The sequence below is a fragment of the Strigops habroptila genome, chromosome 18, assembly GCF_004027225.2.
Source record: "Strigops habroptila isolate Jane chromosome 18, bStrHab1.2.pri, whole genome shotgun sequence".
Taxonomy (NCBI): domain Eukaryota; kingdom Metazoa; phylum Chordata; class Aves; order Psittaciformes; family Psittacidae; genus Strigops; species Strigops habroptila.
Window position 1 is genome coordinate 5240374 of NC_044294.2, and position 14624 is coordinate 5254997.

The 14624-nt window shown below is 48.5% G+C and overlaps 2 protein-coding genes across 2 annotated transcripts in view; one reads left to right on the plus strand and one right to left on the minus strand.

Moving 5' to 3' along the window:
• Window positions 1-12010, plus strand: SLC16A4 (solute carrier family 16 member 4). Its single transcript, XM_030473202.1, has 9 exons — window positions 1-242; window positions 781-887; window positions 1950-2082; window positions 2979-3122; window positions 3584-3745; window positions 4310-4852; window positions 6112-6323; window positions 7048-7141; window positions 11595-12010. Exons 1-9 carry the CDS (start codon window positions 227-229, stop codon window positions 11747-11749), a joined length of 1566 nt encoding a protein of 521 aa, XP_030329062.1. The 5' UTR covers window positions 1-226; the 3' UTR covers window positions 11750-12010.
• The window catches only part of RBM15 (RNA binding motif protein 15), a 24752-nt gene continuing 15552 nt past the window's right edge, over window positions 5425-14624 (minus strand). Inside the window, 5 exon segments of the mRNA XM_030473187.1 lie at window positions 5425-6320; window positions 7174-7247; window positions 7435-9097; window positions 10288-11348; window positions 12215-12431. The gene's annotated coding sequence lies outside the window, so the exon portion shown is untranslated.

Below are 14624 nucleotides of genomic sequence, written 5' to 3' on the forward strand. Positions count from 1 at the left end.
CTCCCGAGAGGAGGAGGAGGACGGGCTCCGTCCACTCAGCCCCAGCGCTTGCCGGGCTCCATGTCCCACTGTGGGGCTCGTTGGGCAGGTCGGACAACATCATCCTCACTGGAGGTGAATGAAGGACCAGACTTTGGGGTGCCAAAGGAAGGGGGAATTTAGTCTCTGGAGCAAATGAAAAGACGATTCCTCTTTGCAAGCAACTGTTTCGGGAGGATTTTCCAGCATGGTGCAGCAAGGGGGTAAGGAAACTTCAGGTTCATCAACCTCGATTCCTTTAGGATCCAGCTGGTCCCTGAGGCAGGATCCTGCCACAGCCAGAGGTGTGGGATGGGCGGGAGGATGGAAGGGAGATAAGCAGAGAAGGACATGGGAGGGAGAGCTTCCCATGAGAGCTCAAAGACAGACGAAGGTAGACGGTGACCCCCCAGCTTTTGGCACAAACCAACTAAACTGCCCACTCTAAAGCATCAGAAAGGTGTTAGTCTCTTAAAATCCCTTAAAGCTGAAGTGGTTCCAGTAATCTGGGGGAAAAGAGAAAGGATATTAAGCTGTTTGCAGGCAGCAAATGTGCAATTTACCATCTGGTGGCCAAAAGGTTGGTAAAAGCTTCCCCCACCCCCAAAAGCTTTCACAAGCTGAATGCAAAGTACTGGTGCCTGCCCCAGTAACAGCGGAGCTGGAGGGTTCAAAGGCAGCTGATGCCTCCACGGAAACAGCTCTTGAATTGAAACAGCAACAGAGCAACGTGTTAATGTGTCCTGAAATTCTCATTCCCAGGGGAAAGGAAGGTGGAAGAGCCGGAGGCTCCCACAGCCGGGAATTGCCCTGAGGCTGAAGCTGCGGATGGAGGGTGGGCATGTGGAGTGGTGTTCCACTTCTTCCTGGTAAGCAGAGAACAAACTCAACTAAGCCTCCCTGGAGCTGGGGCAGATGGAAAGATCTTGAGTCTCAAATGGAGCAGAGGATGGGACAGGCTGAACCCATCGAGGGAAGGGCAAAAATCAGCCGCGCTTTGCTACCCCGAGCACCATCACCCATCCCACCAGGGCTGAGCAGAAACCTTCCCCTATGAAACACCACCTGAAGACCTCTCAGTGATACACATGAGGGTGCCCGACCCGCAGCCCAGCACCAAAAGGCAGCTTGCAACGCTAAGATGAGTTTTCCCTACTCATACACACCACCACTGGGGTGCCAAACCCAATGGGGTGTCTTGTACCTTTGGTAAGGGCAAGATCCCACCTTGGGGCAGTGAAGGATTGGAGCTGAGATGGGCCCCCAGGCTGACTGCTGGGGCAGCACTGGGTACAGGCAGCACACACACACACAATTCCTCTCTCCTGGGAGGGCCGGGCATCTCAACACCACTTAAAGGCGCTAATTCTCCCTGCCACAGGCTCTAATACCACATCAATGAGGAAGACACCATCCCCCAGCTGGGAAAGCTGGGAAGCACAGGAAAACTTTCCCTACTTCCACTCCATCCAAAGTAACTCCCGGCCAATCATTAACCACCCACTACCGGGGGGGGAAAGAGGGAGTTAACATTAAGGACACAAACTGTCCTTTGCCCCCTTGGCAGGGCAAGCCTGGGAACCTGCCCCAGCTGATGTCCATCCTGCCCAACACCTCAGCTCCCAGTGACCTCCAATAGTGACAAGACCCATTTAGATTCATTTTCAGTATTAAAAGTTGGGCTCTGGTGTTATTTTGTTCCTTTTCTCTGGAAAAGCCAGTTTGCACCCAAGGTATTTTTGAGGGTCTAAGATGAAACTGCAGCATGGCCACCAACTGATATTCCACCCTCCTGGTATTCCGCCAGTACGCACCAGTCAACATGTCCCACCTTGTTTCTCCTAAAGCACAAGTTGTCTGCACAAGGAAAGCATAAGGAAAAGGTTTTCCTCCTGCTTGTGGCATCTCACCTGCATCTGCTTCCAATTCAGGTCAACGTACTCGTGATGGGGATGCTCAAGACCTTTGGGATTTTCTTCGTGGCTTTCCAAGAGGAGGTGGGGGGCTCCTCTGAGCAAATCAGCTGGATCGGCTCCATCATGTCCTCGCTGCGCTTCTTGGGAGGTGAGCTGGAATCCGTAGGGATTGGAGCAGCATGTCAACCTCAAGCCCATTTGCTTTGATATATGGGCACCGAGGATGCTTTGCGGATCCCATTTCCATCCCAGACTGCTGCGACTTGGACATGCCCGATGCCCACATGTGTCTTAGGAGCATGGTCCAAGGATGGGGATCATGTGTGCCACAACACCTTGCTGTAACAGGTTTATTATCCACACCCAGAGCCAAGCCTCACCCCTAACATCAATGTTGCCCCCCTCCGAGGAAGTCACTGAGTAATTCATGGTGGCTGAGCATGGCGTGCACCAGGAAACAGGCTCTGTTTGGGCTTTGACTCCTTCCCCTGCCCCGACCCCTGAGCTCCCAGGTTACAAAGCCTCTTGTCTGCTCTCCTGAATAATAACCCATCCCAAATGAATCCTGTCCTGAGTATTAACACGTCCTCCAACATAAGAGGGATGTGGAGCTGTTGGAGCAAGTCCAGGGAGACCTTAGAGCAGCTCCCAGTGCCTAAAGGGGCTATGAGAAACCTGGAGAGGGGCTTTGGACAAAGCCTTGTAGGGACAGGACAAGGGGAATGGCTTTAACCTGCCAGAGGGGAGATTGAGATGAGCTCTGAAGCAGAAGTTCTTCCCTGTGAGGGTGCTGAGGCGCTGGCACAGGGTGCCCAGAGAAGCTGTGGCTGCCCCATCCCTGGCAGTGTTCAAGGCCAGGTTGGACACAGGGGCTTGGAGCAACCTGCTCTAGTGGAAGGTGTCCCTGCCCTCCCACTCTCCCAAGGTGGCACATGGACCACTTCCTAAGGCACCAGATGACATGATCCCAATACACTTCCCCAAGCCCTGCGAAGCAGCATTTGCCATCTTCAGCCTGAGCTTTGTTCCTCCTTCCCCTTCCAGCCCCGCTTGTGGCCGTGGTCTGCAGGAAGCTGGGCGAGCGGCCGACCTCCATCGCCGGGGCTGTCATGGTGGCCGGGGGCTGCCTGCTCAGCACACAGGCCACCAGCGTCCCCTTCCTCTGCATCTCCATGGGACTCCTCCTGGGTGAGCAGCCTGCGACTTGGGCACAGATTTCCCTGGGCACGACGAGTAAAAGCAGCTCCTTTAACATTACAGCAGGCAGGTCCTTTACTGCTAGAGCATCCCCAGCTCCTTTCCATGGGATGTTGTGTGAAACCTCAAAGCTTCATGCTCAGGAGCATAAAACACCAGTTTCAACACACTAATCTCAACTAACCTTGATTTTTGTCTGGATCCAGCATGAATCCTGGCCTTTTAAACCCCTTACTAACAGTGCACAGCCTCAATACCCCCATACACTGAATACCACGCATGAAACCTTGTTCTCCACTGACTGTACCAGCAGAAGTCCCCCACTTTGAGCCCATGAACCCTCCACTCTGCGGACAATGATCTTGGGATGTTGTGATGTTGAATCCCTAAACATCATGATATAAAGAGTCAATTTTGGGGCACAAACATCTCATTTCTGTCCCTCACCACAGGTATGGGCTTCGCCTGCCTCTACCAGGCAGCCGCGGTGATGACGGCCAAGCGCTGCAGGACACGGCTGGCCTTCTCCAACGCCATCGCCCGCTCCGGGATGGGGCTGACGTTCCTCATAGCACCATTCACTCAGCTTCTCATCGATTTTTATGGCTGGCAAGGTGAGCCCAGCTCCCATTTCTTCTAATTCATCAGCATTAAGAGGGCGTTTGAGGATATCTCAGCATAAGAGGGAGTCTGAGGATATCTGGGCAGGGTTAGAGGCTCTTTTTAAAACTTAGAATTGGATGCACTGAGGAACAGCTCTTCTAGGATAGTTTGGGGACATCCTGGTAATGATTAAACACTTAAACCAGTCATTAAAGTCAAGTCAGAGCCAAAACAGACACCTCAGAAACCAAAACCAGAACTGAAAATCCTGACTTTTACTACACTGTTTCAGGCCACCTTGAAGGTCCATCACATGTAATGGGCTTCTAATGAGGGAAAACAAACCAACCTCCCAGATCCCAGAGGTGGCTCTGGATTTGTTGTGTGCATCACAGCAAAAGGGGCTTCCAGCTGGCAAAAACCAGGAATCAAAGCTTTCAGAGATACCTCCTCCTTACAGCAGAGCTTTCTCCATGTTCAATGCACACTACACCCTGTTCTAAAAGATCATTTCCTACTGTCCTCCTCCCTTCCCACGCCAAGGAAAATAAATAGCATCTTCTGCCTTCCCTCAGGTACTCTCCTGATTTTTGGAGGCATCATGTTAAACCTCGTGCCTTCCAGCATGCTGCTGCGCCCTGTCAGCACCCAGCCACCTCGACGCCCCCCTGCTCAAAGCCAAGACCATGGTGGCTCTTCAACAGCAAAGAAGGACTCAGAAACCCCCGACAGATGCTTAGATGAAAGCACTCACAAGGAAATACAGCTTCACAGCACACAGGACCTTCCCACCACGGAGGGATTCACGATGTCCCATGGCAGAGATGTCCCTGCTCCTGTAAATACTTTGGAAAGGGTCAAGAAACCCACCACGAGCTCAGCAGAAACAGCCACCGAGGCCAAGAGAAGAAGCTACAAACCCCATCCAGGGACCCAAGCAGAAAATTCACAGCCTCTCCTCGACTTCTCCCCACTGAAGGATCCCATCTTCTACATTTTCACATGGTCTTTTCTGTTCTGCCACTTGGCCTACTTCGTGCCCACCTTCCACTTGGTAGCAAGAGCCAGGACACTGGGCGTAAGCAGCATGGATGCCTCTTACCTCATTTCAGTGGCTGGTAGGCAAAAAGAATCTTTTAAAGCCATTTATAATCACAATGATACTCAAATTGGAAAGAGAAGCAACACAAAGCTTGCCAAGAAATAGTCCCAAATATGGCCCAGAATGAATCTTCAGCCTGTACCCCCCCTTCTGTAAATATAACGGCGCCTTCTGTACATGTACCAAGTCGCTCTCACATGGTGGGTGGTTCTCTCAGCCTAAGCTAGATGATCCCCCACCCCCGCTGCATGGAACAAACACCAGTTTCCAAATACATAGGTGCTATCTGTCCTCCTAAAGCCTTCCCACCACCATCCCTGCTTTGCCTAAACCCATAAGCCACAGAAATTCAGAGCCACGTGGCATTCCAAGACCTCAAGTTTGACCCAGGAATGTGTGCAGAGATTAAAAATCAGTATTAGGGGGAAAAAAACCAACATTAACTTGGATCTAACCAGTTGAATTTGGCACATTTACCTCTAAGGGGGGAAAAAACAACCCAAACCCCCCCAAAATACCCCAAATATGCCTGATTATAAGTAGGGATTAACATTAAAGTCGCACTTGGTTAAGAAAGTGGCTCCAACCTCAGTCATTGTAAAGGTTTTTATTGTACAAAAATAAACTTCTGTATCATATTTAGAAATGACATATGCTGTCAAGGCATCTAGAAGGAGAAGGCAGCAGTTAATGTGACATTTGGATTAAGAGCGGGAGGGACACCGTGGTCAGCAAGCTATTAGCTGGCAGTGAGCACTCCTCTGATCTTTAATTCATAAGCAAATGGAGCAAGAGATGTAAAAACCAAGTATCAAAAGTCTGCTGAGCCTTTCAAAAAGGCTGGGCTTCTGTCCTTCTTTGCTTCCTTATAGATATTACCATCTCATAAGCATCTTTCTTCTTCATATTCTGCTTTATCTCCATCTCGAAAGAGAGCTCAAAGAGCAAGCTTCTCTTTCCTGGTTTTACTAAAGGGCACTGCAGAGTCATCCACTGAGTACACAGCCCTTAATTGAATTTTTACAGACCACTTTGGTGCACCCACAGGCACTTGGCAATAGCAGGCACCAAGGCAAAGGGGAAAACCCAACCCCTCAAACATTAATTTTACATCAGTCTAAAATCACCTTCCTGTAACTTCCCAGCATTCCAGCCCTTTGAGGTCACGTTCCCGCAGCAAGCGGGTGGGATTGGGATGGGTTTTGGTGCAAAATAGCAAACTAAAGACTAAATATAGTCTTCTTTGAGGCTCTGGTGGACTCCTCTTCCCCGCAGGCATCACGGAGATGGTCAGCCAGCTCCTCTCAGGCTGGGTGGCCGACAAGAACTGGACCAAGAAGTATCACTACCACGCGGCTTACCTTGTCCTCAGCGGCATCACTAACCTGCTCTGTCCTCTGGCCACCACCTTCCCGTTGCTCATGACCTATGTGGTGGCCTTTGCTGTTTTCTGCGGTGGGTTCATGGCTCTGGTCCTCCCTGTGCTGGTGAGTAGGATGTTCTGTTAATAAACATCAGACGTGGCATTTCCAACAGTATTCCCAAATCATCCCAACCCCTTTCCATAAAGCTGCATTAGCCAGACCTGCCCAAGAGGGCTCTCCCCTCCTGCCATCCCAGTTGGAGCCCCAAATCTCCTCTCCACCCCACTTACTAGTATCCACAGCCCAAATGTAACAGGAACACTAGGAATTGATTGCAGATTTGTAATGACCTGGCTCTAATTGCCTTCCACATCCTCCTTTCTAAGGGAGAACACCCCACCTCGTAAGTATCGGGATGAATCCATTCATTTCCTAATGCTAACACAGGGTTGTGCATATCCACTCCCAATCCCAGAATTATCTATAACACACACAGAGCAGTCACACAGGATCTGGATATGGAGGTATCATTATCACTTGGCATTTCTTTATGGGGGTGAATTCAGAGTTTAAAACACCTTCCTCATAGTCTTAGCAGCGTTACTAAGAGTTTCAGGAGGTGCCCAAGCAGCTGGAAGGCAGGAAAGCATCTCCCATCCTAGTAATTTCCATGCTGGCCTTAAGGAGGCGAGCGGATTCCAGGCTGGATCAGACCTAGAGGTGCAAAGTCCTTTCAAAACTGCAGCTGAAGAGGATGCTCCCCAGTAAAAATAATAAAATCATCTCTTGTGCTTTCACACATTGAGTCATTTGAAGTCAGTAATTACCCATTTTGGTTTACAAACAGGTGGATCTTGTGGGAGTGCAAAACCTCCACAGCTACTTGGGGTTTGCTGCCTTCTTTGCTGGGATAGCAGCAGTTGGAGGACCTCCGCTAGCAGGTAACTCTTCTGTTATGTATAATTATACCCACCACAGACATCCCGTGGTACAACACGCTGGTGGTTCACTCTCCTACCCGTGAGCATCCAAGGATGGTTCTTCTGTCTAAGTGGGGGAGGGAAAACCAACCATATTTCAGATATTTCTCTCTGTACACATATTCCGCTCAGGCATTTGCAAAACCCAACTAGTTTAGCAAAAGGCTACACGGAAAAAGGGCAGCTAAATCCGCCCCCCACCCCCCTCCCCATCACCACCACATTTTAACACAGCACATTACCAGGGATCTTACCCCCAACGGAGCATTATAACCCTGAACTTGGAACAGAGGGACTGGAGGAGAGGAAGGCAGAGCAAGGAGAGGCTCAGCAGCAGTCCCATCAAGCAGAGGCACTGAAACCTAAGGAGAGGTCTCTGTAATCTCATTTTGAAGATTACACAGCTCAGCCACAGGAGCTCCTGGGCCCAAAGATAAGGAGGATGAAAAGCTTTTCCTTTCTCTCTCTGCCAGAAAACCAAAGCAGTTCTGAGTATCTGGCAGATTTCAAATGCTTAGAAGTGAGGCTCCAGGTTCTGCTTACAGGCAAGGGGCTTGTTCTCCTCCAAACATCTTGGCCAGGACCAAAGCTTTTCCTTTCCCTGATGACCCTTTAGCCATACCTCATCGCTGGAAACAGCATCTGAGCTCTTCCGAGGTCCTCATGATGCAAACAAACTAGGACAAGCTGCAAGGTCAAATAGCAGGGTGAATTATGTCCTGTCACTCACCTAGCAAATGTATCCTGAATAGAACCTGGCAACTTGGTCCTCATTTATTGCTTCCTGCCCCCTGCTCTCAGCTGCCCCAGGCCTGCAGAGACACTTTGCTCAAAGCTGCCAAGGAGCCTGTAAATCCCAGCTCCATGCAGAGGTTTAACAATGCTGCTCTATCATAAGCATGTGAAAAAACCACCAAATTGATTTCCCTAATCAATATTTCTAGGTTGGTAAAACTCAATGTGGATGCAATTTCGAGCAACTAAAGTGTTTCACTGACAGCATGCTTTACGCTGTCACAGTGATCCATAGCCTCTATTGGATATCTCTTCCACTGATACAAGATGTATGTCCACCCAAAAGCAATCCCTGTGCAACCATCACAGTAAATTCCCTGACACAGTAACATACAGTATAAAAAGAGCTAAATAACTGGGCTCTCTCTTACCCATGCATCACACATGCTAACATAGTGGTTATACTTTCATCCGCTTTCAATATATTTGCACTAATTGGAAGTCTTTTGCCTTCTGAAAGTGCCAACCACTCACCCTGTGAACACCCTGTCTGCATTTTGTAAAGCAAGCAGGTTTCCTGCAAAAAGCCTTCCACAGAAATCAGTCTTCTTGATACTGGTGGGATAAATAAAGGCCAAATACAGCCAAGAAGGAAAACTCTCGCTGATCCATCTCCCTGCAGGCAAACCAAGAGAGAACCAATTCAGAGCTCAGGATCTAGGGTTGTGATCCAAGAGAAATGTGCAATTTTCTCCTCCATTACAGTATTAAGTGTGAAAACTGAATAAGACCAGAAGCTGCTAACTAAAACTGTCCAAAAGCATCTGCTCCTTGAAGGATACAAACAGGATATAAATGCTCTGTGGGACCCTGGGGTTTAGTGCCTCTGATGGCTGCTGACCTCCCTAAAACCTTCCCTTTAGCATTACAATGTTCTAAAACTCAAGTATTTTTACACAGTGAAACCCAAAGCATAATGAGAACCATCAAGGTTAAAAATGCTTATTTTGCACACTAGAACAAAGCCTGATCACAATGCATCCAAAAGGTGACTTACCTGCAAATCTGTTTAACTACAAGCCCTTAAATCCAGAGGCAGCCTGACCGAAAGCCCAGGGTGAAGAGTTTGAAGGTTCCATCACAGCTCCTCACCCACCAGCACTTCTGGGTACTTCTGCCCTGCTGAAAAACCCCAAACCCAAACAGAACAAGACAGAACAAACATTACTTTGGCAGCCACAAGCAAGCTAAGGAGAGGAGAGTACGTTTTATTTCTGCAAAGCAGCATAAATCAGTAACTCAAACTGCAAAAGAAATAAACCAAACCCTGTCATCCACAATTACAAACCAGATTCCAGCATCCAGCACACAAACACCAGCCCCAGCAATTTTGGGTGGTGAAAGGGGATGGAGTCATTTGAAAGCTGTGCTGGCACGTGAATTGGGATGCTCCATCTCAATTTTACCTGCATCTTCACACCAGGTATTGCGGCTTAGGAATACACAAAGCTTCTGGTTACAGAGCAGCAGCACAATTTGAACACAGAATCCCAGACTGGTTTGGGTTGGAAAGGACCTTAAAGCTCCTCCAGTTCCAACCCCCTGCCACGGGCAGGGACACCTTCCACTAGAGCAGGTTGCTCCAAGCCCCTGTGTCCAACCTGGCCTTGAACACTGCCAGGGATGGGGCAGCCACAGCTTCTCTGGGCACCCTGTGCCAGCGCCTCAGCACCCTCACAGGGAAGAGCTTCTGCCTCAGAGCTCATCTCAATCTCCCCTCTGGCAGGTTAAAGCCATTCCCCTTGTCCTGTCCCTACAGGCCCCTCTCCAGGTTTCTTGCAGCTCCTTTAGGTATTGGAAGACAAAACTGCTGCTTTGCTGGAGTTTGCACACCATGAGCTTCTAATTCAGCTTCCTCCAGCAGGCACGATTTTCTTATTTGGATGAGGAATGAGGGTACAAGCACCAGATGTGCCTTGAAAGGCTGGGATGTGATGTGGTGGAACGTAATCATTGTGAGGTGATCACTGTGTGGTGAGGAGGCAAAGCTGGTCTTACAATACACCCCCCAAAATACTCCAAATTTAAAACCATCCTGAAAGATACTTAAAAATAATTTAAATAAATCAGAACTCAACTGGAGCATTGTCCTGCACACCTTACAAATGACCATGTTAGTATCATAGAATGGTTTAGCTTGGAAAGGACCTTAAGATCATCCAGTTCCAACCCCTCTGCCACGAGTAGGGATGCCTCACAGTAGACCAGGTTGCTCCAAGCCCCATCCAACCTGGCCTTGAACAGCCCCTTTTCCTGTCCAAATCTCAGAGATTTTCAGACAGCAAACACAGATCCCACCCTGGAGAACAAACCATTGCAAAAACATCAGGGTCACGGGAACAGCACCCACGTCACCACAGCCAGCACCATGGGATCCTCTTTCCCAACAGCGAGCTCCGGCTTCGCCTCCGCCGCGGCTCACACGATATCCCTGAGAAAAGAAACAGAGCTGGAACTCCCCTGAGAAAGGCACGAGCCAACAGGAACAGAACCCAGGGTAGAGCAACACAGCCCACAGCCTTCCCTCTGTCCCATAAAACCTTCCTGCAGCCACGGAAATCTACAGCAAGGAAAACAACAGCACCTCTGCTCTATCACCGATGCCCAGATTTCACTGGCACTGTTTCCTTCCCTGCTGAGCGCTGTGGCACTCACAGATACAGCAGCAAAGCTAAGAACAGGATCTCCAGGGACTATGTTGTTTCCCTTCCTAACCAGAGCTGGTTTTAAGAATCCCAAATTTGGGCCAGATCTGCTGTTTGTGTAAATCATGCAAGTCCAGGGATGTCCCCAGAGGAACTGCATTTTATGCCAGCAGTAGATCTGGCTCAGCTGCTAACCCACATCGGACACCCAACCATCCCAGGCCAGATTTGGGAGTATATTAAGGTTTTTATTATGTATAACAGCAACTCGCATCACTTTGCTATTTTAGATTCAAACAGAGGAATTACCCACCTTTAAAATCATTGTCTAGACACAAGATGCTATGCCATAACTATACAAAACACTTCGAGGTCACTTTAAAAGGTGACCTGCCACCTCACAGATTCCTGAGCCTTTATGGAATTTAGTTATTCCTTTTAAGTGCTCACAAAGCTACTTTTAAGCAAGTTCACATCAAGCTCCTGGCCTGAGATCTCTCATGTTAGACAGGTTGCATTAAACTGGGTCTGCTTACAAGAAGAATGTGGAGTTTGCAGCCCAGATGTTGCAGACACCAACACATGCAAGTCATCTCATTAGTCCAGTGGGATTATCCATCTGCTGCAGCAGCTACTTTTGGCCCACTTATTTACACAGGAATAAAAAGGCAGGGGTGAAATTCAAGCAAATTAAAACCCATGTGCACTACAAGGATCAGAAGTTAGCTCTGGGAAGAATGAGCTACAAGTTAGGGTTAGAGTTAATACCAACAGCATTAGATATAACTGTCCATGTCCCTGTCAATGCTGCACAGCAGCAGGCACATGAAGAGTTAAGACAATTCAAAGAAAACATCTAAGGAATTCTTAAACGAGAACACACATCCCTGCTTCCCACCCACCTCCCAAAATGAGCTCTTTTTCTTCTGGTGAGAAAAATCCAACAGCTTTAATACCACTCTTTTCTCCTGCAGGGTGGCTGTATGACTACACACAGACATATGTCTGCTCTTTCCTCTTTGCTGGAGCCTGCGCTCTCATCTCACCTATTTCTTTCTTCTTTGAGCCTTCGGCCCAGAAATGGAAGCAAAACAAAGCCAACCTAAACAACGGCCCCGGGCGTGGATGAGGTAATTCTGTGGTGGACATTTTAAAGCATAGAAGCATAGAATGGTTTGGGTTGGAAGGGACCTGGAAGATCATCTAGTTCCAACCCCCCGCCATGGGTGCTCTTTGATGGCATCCACAGTGGGAAAGTGATTGCCAGCACAGACCTTCTGGTCCAGGAAATACAAACAGCAGCAAGAATAAGGATTTTAGGATGACAGATTCACAGTTTGTATACCCAAGTATTCCTCCTGCACGTGTGATTAAAGCCATCCAACAAATACACAGTGTAAAGCATTATTTGATGGGAGAAAACAAGGCCAACGGCCCAGATGGACACAGGCTTCACTTGGACTTTGCTCCTGAGCCATGTCTTTCTGTATCTTAGGTTTAATGCTGCTGTGTTCAGCCTGACAGCTCAGTTCCAGAGCTGCAGAGCCACCCCTCCAGCTCTTCCAGCCACCACAAGAGAGCAAAGCTGACTCACCTCTTGGGATGAGGACCTCAAAAGTGCCGAAACCAGCAGGAGATTTTAGCTTATTCTATTCACATACGAATGATTAGCAAGGACAGAGATAGGAATTAAACTTCCATGAGGATATGGAGAACAGTCATTCCACAAATCCCTCTTTCTGTGAGAAGGATGCTGCACTGTGGCCACTCACTCTCCAAGGCACCGTGTTATTTGCCACAGCACAGAGGACCTGGAAGCAAAACCAGTTCTAATTAAAGCCAGCACCACAATATGACAAACTTAAATGTCACATCCATCTCTCAGACCCCTTTCCCCTCCTTCCCACCCTCCCAGTCATCCAACAATTCCTTGGGATTCAATGAACACACAAAGGCAGCTTCCAGAACCAGGCAGCAACACTGAGCCTATATTCAACCAGCACCCTCTAAGTTTAATTCGGATGGGTAAGCTGTAACTAATCACTGCTTTGACTTTCTTTCCAGTTGTGAGGTTATGGTATTTTGCATTACCATGAGATATTGGATATTAATCTGGGATATTGTAAGGGCTTTATAGAATCAGTGAATCAACCAGGTTGGAATGGACCTTTAAGATCATCAAGTCCAACCCTTCCCCAGCACTGCCAAGGCCACCACTAACCCATGGCACTGAGGCCTCCGCTACACGGTGTGTGAACACTTGCAGGGCCGGTGACTCCAGCACTGCCCTGGGCAGCCTGTTCCAATGCCTGAGCACCCTTTGGGGAAGGAATTGTTCCTCATCTCCATCTAAACCTCCCCTGGGGCAGCTTGAGGCCGTTTCCTCTTGTCCCATCCCTTGTTCCTTGGGAGCAGAGACCAGCCCCCTCCTGGCTCCATCCTCCTGTCAGGCAGTTGCAGAGAGCGAGAAGGTCCCCCCTGAGCCTTCTCTTCTCCAGGCTAAACCCCCCACAGTTCCCTCACTATCCCAGCCACTGGCATTACCCTTAAATACTAAAACATCAAGAGAGTTGTTTCCTTATAGAAACACTCCTTTAAACTGTCAAATGGGTTATTTCAAGCACCAAATTAAGTGGGCTATATTTAATAAAAAGCTACAGAACATTATAGAGGTATTAAGGAGCTAAAACATTGCCGCAGGCAGGAAGGTTTCCTCACAGATAATGGGCTGAATTGAGAAGTTACACAACTACACCAGGGTGCTCAAATGAGGGGAAAAAATAGCCTTAAATCTGCAGCACATGGGGAACATCAGGGCTACGAAGAGGTGAAGTTTTCACATGCTGCTTCACAGCTTCTCCCAACTCCTGCAGGAATCCACAGGCAGCAAACACTTTGGAAATTGTCCTTTTACACCTTAACCACTGCATCAAACACAGGGCACAAGTCAGTTGTACCAGTTAATATCCGTATCCGCAACAGGAATCATCAAATCACAGACTGATTGGGTTGGAAGTTGAGACCTTAAAGCTCATCCAGTTTCAATTCCCTGCCATGGGCAGGGACACCTTCCACTAGAGCAGGTTGGACAAGCCCTGTCCAACCTGGCCTTGAACACTGCCAGAGATCTCTAGTGGGTCATTTTTGGAGCAACCAGGGTTTAAGGATGACTATTTAAGAAGCATTTAAGGCACTGGGAGTTTAAGAGGAGTGAGTGGGTACCATATATTATATGGCTCAGGCCTGCACTAAGCCTTCAGCTGAGACTGAAGCTGGGATGAAGCTTCCATTTTCACCTCACGAAACACTACAGTTCATCACTCTCCTACTGAACAAACTAAAGACCAGCAGCACCGGTTTGCTCTTGTAACAGACACTCTCAGGAACACTTGGCTTCATGTTTTCCAATCCAAAAGCTTAAACCCCCTCTCATTCTGCATCTCTCTAACACATATTTGAATTCAACAGTGGGGTTTGCTATTAATAATGAGACCCAGGGACTAAAGCAACATGGGGACGAAGAAGAGCCAACACACCACATCCTTATCCCGCTGCTCTTGCTCTACGTGATTTATAGCACCTATTCTCATGTTCTGATCTCTTCTTCTCCATGTAAATAAAGCCACTCCGCTCAATACCACCCTCCTTTCAACACAAGCTCTGTTACATTTTCACCTTTTTTGCCACCAAGGAATGACTAGCAGCAGGATGCGGTGTCTGCAGCTCCCATCCCATCTGCTCCAACAAACAGGCTCCCTTCAAAACCTCCAGGTTTTTAAGGAGGAGAGTCCTGCCCCTGACCTTTCCAGGCTAACGCATGCCACCGATTCCCTACCCTTAGTGAGAAAAAATGGGCCTCCCAAGTGCTTTTACCCTTCTCTTTCCTTCTGCAAAGGGGCAAATAACTCAGGAACTCCCATTTCCCACAGCATCTTACCCCACAGATGGGTACCACCAGCCTTTACTTGCCAAAAACGTAACTCTGCAGAGAAAAAGTACCTGTC